Raw genomic sequence first — 6,515 nt, 5'->3', positions numbered from 1 at the left:
CCACGCCGGGGTCCCCGAGCGGGGTGCTGGGGATGGGGCTCCCGGCTCTCCCGGGGAAGGCGTCGAGCGGGAGGTCCCCGGGGAGGTGACGGGACAAGCCCGGGCTGGGTGCGAGCCAGCCCCGGGCGTGGGGAGGCGACGGGGCGGAGGACGCGCACCCAAGGCGCCCGCACCCACACGTCTCCTCGCTCACGGCACCTGCACCCGCCCGGCACGGGGCAGGGGGTCCTGGGGAGACCCCCCCGGCCGCCATGAAGCGGATGTTCTCCTGCTCCAGCTCGCAGGTGGCGGTGAGTCCCGGCCCCCCGCCGTGCCCCGGGGGACCCCAGCCTGGCCTGGCGTGCGGGACCCCCTCCCCACCCGGTGGCTGGGGGTAACCTCCAGCCTCGGTGCCCTGCAGGCACCCATGGGTGCTGCTGCGGAGCCCGGGAGGGGCTGTGGCCGCGTTTGGGGTGAGGGGATGCTGCAGCCCCCCAGCTGCCAGCCAGCCCGGGAGCTCAGCACCAGTCCTGCCCTGATCCTGGCTCCGAGGCCAGCCCTGATGCCAATCCTGACGCCGGCAGCAATCCCAGCCCCGCTCCAGCCCCAGTGCCAGTCCCACGCCGGCTGCAATCCCAACCCCAGTCCCAGCCCTGATGCCAGTCCTGATGCCGGCTGCAATCCCGATCCAAATTCAGCCCCAAGGACGGTCCCATTCCCAGCCCTGATCCCAGCGCCGTTCCCGACCCCAGCCCCATTCCCGACCCCGATCCCAGCCTGATGCCAGCTGCAGCCCCGACCCCATTCCTGCCCCAATCCCGCCACAATCCTGCCCCCAATCCCGGCCCCATTCCCGATCCCAATCCCACCCCGACCCCAGCCCCAATGCGCGATGTGGAGCCCCAGTCCCAGCGCGTGCCCCCAGCCCTGGCCCAGCGGGGGGTCCCGCAGCCCACCCACCCGGCGCGCGGCGGCGGAGCCCGACAAACCAGCTGGGCAGGCGCAGGCAGGGACACGCTTGCCAGCCTTGCCTCGCCTTCCCGGCTGGCGCCCAGGGCCGGGCTCCACAGCACTTTGGGGTCCCCAGCGCCCCAGCCTCGGTGGAGCCCCCCACCAGGTGGGGAAACTGAGGCACGGCTCCGTGGCACCGCAGCGGGAGGCGTTTGTGGGGCCCATCCCAGGAGAGGGGTCAACCCCAAAGCGCTGCCTCTGCCGTGGCCCTTCTGCCTGGGGAACCTGTGCCTCAGTTTCCCCTCTCCCCCTGGTGGGGGTCCCATCCCCGCCGCCCCCCCAGCCGCTCACCACCCACCAGGTTGAGAGCTGGAACAAGCAGGACCAGAAGCTGCTAGAAGCGGTGGAGAAGGGCGACGTGGGCAAGGTGTCCGCCCTTGCCTCCCGCAAAACAGCCCGGCCCACCAAGCTCAACGCCGTGGGGCAGTCCGCGTACGTCAGCCCGGGGGGTGGGGGACACGCGTGGGGGTCCCCAGGGCGGTGGGGTGGCCGATGGGGACGCGGGTCGTAGCCGCCTGTCGCCCTCCGGCAGCTTCCACCTGGCTGCGTCCAAGGGTCTCACCGAGTGCCTGACGCTGCTGCTGGCCCACGGGGCCCCCGTTAACGAGAAGAACGATGACGGTAAGTGGGGGACACGGTGGGGACACTGCCTGGCACGGGGCGGGGGGGGACAGGGACGGGGCTGAGCCGGTCCCCATGGCCCCCCTGGGTGATGGCAAAGGACTGAGCCCTGCACCCCAAGGCGCTGAGCCCGGGGGAGCAGCCTGGCCTGCCGTGCTGGGGGGGTCCCCAAGGCCAGGGATGTCCCCAAGGCCAGGTGTCCCCTGGCGGGGTTCTGGGGTCCCCCTGGGCTGCCGGTGCCCAGCCTGCAGGTCTCTTGCAGGCAGCACCGCTCTGCATCTGGCCACCATCGCCTGCCAGCCCCAGTGCGTCAAGGTCCTGCTGCAGGTAGGAGCCCGCACGGGACAGGGACACAGAGGGTGAGGATGGAGATAAGGATGGAGATAAGGATGGAGACAGGGACAGGGATGGGGACGGGGATGGGGATGCAGAGGAGGATGAGATGGAGCTGGGGATGGAGATAGGGATGGGGACAAGGACAGGGATGAGGACAGGGACAGGGATAGTGACGCAGAGGAGGATGAGATGGAGCTGGGGATGGGGACAGGGCTAGGGACAGGAATGGAGCTGGGGGTGCAGGCAGGGATAAGGATGGGGACAAGGACAGTGGTGGCGATGGGGACAAGGACAGCGATGGTGATGGGGATGGCGTGGAGGCAGGGATGAGGTTGAGGATGGGATGGGAAGGGACAGGGCAGGACGCCGGGTCCTGTCCCCAGCCCGGGGAGGGTCCCTGCCCGCTGTCCTCCCCCAGTTCGGTGCCAACGAGGGCCACGTGGACAGGCAGGACCGAACCCCCCTGCACTGGGCCGGTGAGTGCCGGGGTCCCTGGGCCAGGATGGGGGGCAGGTGGGGGCAGCACTCATCCGGGGGGGCCCATCCAGCTGACACGACCCCCCCGCAGCCTCCTCGGGCTGTGCCTCCAGCGTGCTGCTGCTCTGCGACCACGAGGCCCTCCTGGATGTCACCGACGCCGTGAGTGGGGACGGCAGCGGGTGGCGGCGGGTGGTGGACCAGGATGTGGGGGGCTGACGGGCGCCTCGTGCCCCCCCCCAGCACGGGCAGACCCCCCTGATGCTGGCGGCGCGGGGGAACCACACTGCCATCTGCGCCCAGCTCCTGCAGAGAGGGGCCGACCCCAACCTGGCCGACAAGGACGAGAGGTGGGTGGCCATGGGGACAAGGGGACGCGTGTGGGACAACTGGGGGTGGGGGGTGGGGGATGTCTCCGCTCTGCCCGCCCCATGCCCAGGGTGATGGCTCGAGGTTCTGCTCCATGGGGACCCTGGAGGTGCCCCCTGCAAAGGCAGCTCCAGCGCTGTCCCCTCTCCCCAAGGGACCCAGGTGTCCTGGGAAAGTCACCCAGGGAGGGGGGGGAGGGGGGGGCAGGGACCTGTGCCATCATGCCACCGTGTCATTGTGTCATGGTGCCACTTTGCCACCATGCCACCTTGCCACTGTACCACTGTGCCACCATGCCATCCCATCACTGTGCCACTGTGCCATCATGTGCCACTGTGCCATCATGCCACTGTGCCGTCGGGCTACTGTGCCATCGTGTTACTGTGCCACCATGCCATCATGTCACTGTGCCACTGTGCTGTCGGGCTACTGTGCCATCGTGTTACTGTGCCACCATGCCATCATGTCACTGTGCCACCGTGCCATTGTGCCACTATATTATTGTGCCACTATATCATTGTGCCACTGTGCCATCATGCCACCATGTCACTGTGCCACTATGCCATCATGTTACTGTGCCATCATGTCACTGTGCCACTATATCATGGTGCCACCGTGCCACCGGTGCCGCAGGACCGCGCTGATGCTGGCCTGCGAGCAGGGCAGCCTGGAGTCGGCCGAGCTGCTGCTGAGCCACGGTGCGGCCGTGGGGGACAAGGACCGCTGGCGCTGTGCCGAGCAGCCCCCCAGCCGTGCCCTCCGCCGGCTCCTGCGCAGCGCCCGCTGCAGGGGGAGAGGTGAGCCCCCTGCCCCGCCTCACCTGGCTGCTTATTTTTAGGAAAAAACAGGGAAAAAGAAGGATTGTTTCTTTTCCTCCCGGCAGAGAACGGCACCGGCTGTGCCGGGGACTCCGCGCCGCAGGTGGAGAGCCAGGCAGTGGGGACCCTGGGCAGCGAGAGCGAGGAGGAGGAAGAAGAGGAGGAAGATGAGGAGCAGCAGGATGGGTGTGATGCCCAGCGCGTGCAGCGGCTGCAGGAGCAGCTGGCGAGGAAGACGCAGGAATGCCAGCGGCTGGCGGCTGCTGCCGACAGGCTCCGGCAGCGGGTGCGGGAGCTGGTGCAGCTCCTGCCCGGGTGCGAGGCTGGAACGGGGGCGCAGGGTGAGGACGAGGATGGCGCCTGCCTGGCCCTCCTGGCCCAGCACCTGGGCGAGCTGAGGAAGAAGGTGCTGGCTAAGGAGGAGGAGGGTGGAGGACAGCACACCGCGGCGCAGCCCGACGGTGCTGCTGCGGTGCCGGCACTGGCCCAGTTCCTGAGCTGGCTGGGGGACGAGTGTGCCAAAATGCGGGCGGCAAAGGCGAGCGCCTGCGCCCGGAGCCGGGGGCTGCGCAGGGAGGTGGAGGAGGCCCTGCGGAGCAAACTGCATTACGAGGTGGTGTCGGCCGACGCCGTCCGCAGGAGCCTGGCGGCTTGGGAGAAGATGGTGCTGGGGCTGGAGCAGACGCTGAGCCGCGCCGACGAGACCCACGCCGAGATGCTGGAGAGATCCCATGTCCTGCTGGAAAACCTCCGGCGGGAGCTGGTGCGGCCGCTTGCCGCATGCCCGGTGAACGGCACGGAGCCGGCGCCGGGCGGGAAGAGCCAAGAGGAGCCACCAGAGGAGGGTGGGAGCTTGGAGCAGGAGATGCTGGAGCTGAAGGAGACCAACGGGATGCTCCTGGGGGAGCTGGCCCGGCTGGGGCGGGAGCGGGAGCGGCTGCAGGAGGAGCTGCGGGGGCTGCGGGGGCAGGACCCCGGTGCCCAGCCGGCGGCAGAAGGTTCCGGAGCGGCCGGCCTGGCCCAGGCGCTGGCGGCCGAGCGGGAGGAGGCGGCGAGGCTGCGGCAGAGGCTGGCGAGGCAGCGGCAGGAGCTGGCGGCGCTGCGGGATGGGGTGGGCAAGCAGGCGCGGGAGGCGGCCGGCGACGCCGGGGCTGGCATCCTGCGGGAGCTGCACCGCCGGCTGGATGGGCTGGTCAGGGCCCAGCATGAGGCCTTGCAGCTCGTGGCAGAGATGGAGGGCGAGGGCCCCCCCGGGGAAGGAGCCCCCTGTAGCGACGGGGACACTGGGGTCGGGCTACTGGGCGAGCTGGAGGATGCGCTGGGTGAACTGGTGGAGGAGCTGGGGCCAGGGCCGGGCCCCCGGCTGGCGCGGCTGCTGGGGCGGCTGGTCGGCACCGCTGCAGCCCTGCGTGGCCGGGACCCCCCCGGCGAGCCACCGGCGGCCCAGGCCGAGCGCTGGCGGGTGGCGGTGGCGGCGGAGAAGCAGGCGGCGGAGGCGGCGGAGGCGCGGGCGGCCGAGCGGGAGCGGGAGGCGCGGGAGCTGCGGGAGCAGGCGGAGGGGCTGGAGCGCAGTGTGGGCAGCCTGCGGGCCAGGGCCGACGAGCTGGCCAGGGGCTGCCGGGACAAGGAGGGCAAGGTGAGGGCCCGGCTGGCGGGGACACGGGACCCTTCCCATTGCCAACCCCATCCCATTCCTGTCCCCATCCCATTCCTGTCGCCATCCCATTGCCGTCTCCATCCCATTGCCATCCCCATCACACCCCGTTCCCATTGCTGTCCCCATCCCGTCCCTGTCCCTGTCACATCCCCATCCCATCACTGTCCCCATCACCATACCCATCACATCCCCATCCCGCTGCTGTCCCCATCCCGCTGCTGTCCCCATCCCATCGCTGTCCCCATCCCACTGCCGTTCCCATCCCATTCCTGTCCCCATCACCATTCCCATCCCCGTCCCCATCGCCGTCCCCATCCCATTCCATCCCCATCCCACCCCCTTCCCATTGCCATCCCCATTCTATCACTGTCCCCATCACTGTCCCCATCCCCTTCCCACCCCTGTCCCCCTCCCATCGCTGCCCCCTGCCCCCCACCAACCCCCAATGCCCCAGAGGAGCCGGGTTTGGGGGGGCGGATGCTGCCCGGGACCAGGAGCTTCCCCCCCTCCTCCCCCCCCCCCCCCCAGTCCATCTCCAGGCAAACCTGGGGGGCAGCAGATGGGACCCAAAGGGACCACCCCGGGGTGTGACGGGGGGCAGCCGGTCCCCCCCAGCCCCCAGCTTTGCCCCTCCCCCCCGCAGATGAAGAAGCTGCTGGCGGAAACGGAGAAGCTGTCGGCGGAGGTGCTGGGGCTCCGCGGCCAGAACGCCCGGCTCCAGCTCCAGCTTGAGGTGGGTGCCAGCACCCAGTGTCACCCACTGTCCCCGTGTCACCCCTGCCACCTCCCCCTTCTCCCCCCCTGTCCCCCAGGTCCAGCAGAAGAACCACCGGGACATCGTGGCCGTCTATAGGACCCACCTCCTCAACGCTGCCCAGGTGGGACCCGCGCCCCCCCCTCCTGCTTTGGGGTGACATAGAGGGGACACACACACAATTTTTGCTGCGATGCTGGAAAATACAAATTGGGAGCCCCACCCTGGATGTGGGGCCCCCCGGGATGCCGACCCCAGCCCCACGGCACAGCTCTGCTCCCCACAGGGCTTCATGGACGAGGGGGTCCACGCCATGCTGCTGCGGATCCTGCGGGCGGAGGAGTGAGGGGCAGGATTGGTGCTGGTCCCATTGCCCCCCCCAAGCCATTAAACTGGAGAAACCGCGTGTCCCCAGCCCGTGTCCCCATCTGTGTCTGGGCGTGGGGTGGATTTGGCTGGGGGTCCTGGCTGGGAGTCCTGCCCCACCACGGGA

At 69.8% G+C, this 6,515-nt stretch overlaps 1 protein-coding gene across 1 annotated transcript; it reads left to right on the top strand.

Moving 5' to 3' along the window:
• Nucleotides 1-251: 251 nt before the first annotated feature.
• ANKRD35 (ankyrin repeat domain 35) lies at nucleotides 252-6,435 on the top strand. Its single transcript, XM_055792420.1, has 12 exons — nucleotides 252-290; nucleotides 1,274-1,422; nucleotides 1,523-1,611; nucleotides 1,874-1,938; nucleotides 2,366-2,423; nucleotides 2,516-2,586; nucleotides 2,668-2,774; nucleotides 3,427-3,590; nucleotides 3,677-5,247; nucleotides 5,912-6,001; nucleotides 6,081-6,146; nucleotides 6,309-6,435. The coding sequence occupies exons 1-12, from the start codon at nucleotides 252-254 to the stop codon at nucleotides 6,366-6,368; spliced, it is 2,529 nt and encodes an 842-aa protein (XP_055648395.1). The 3' UTR covers nucleotides 6,369-6,435.
• Nucleotides 6,436-6,515: the final 80 nt, after the last annotated feature.

This window comes from Falco peregrinus, chromosome 19 (genome assembly GCF_023634155.1).
Source record: "Falco peregrinus isolate bFalPer1 chromosome 19, bFalPer1.pri, whole genome shotgun sequence".
Lineage (NCBI taxonomy): Eukaryota > Metazoa > Chordata > Aves > Falconiformes > Falconidae > Falco > Falco peregrinus.
The sequence above is the reverse complement of the archived record's forward strand: the minus strand, read 5'-3'. Positions and strand labels throughout refer to the sequence as shown.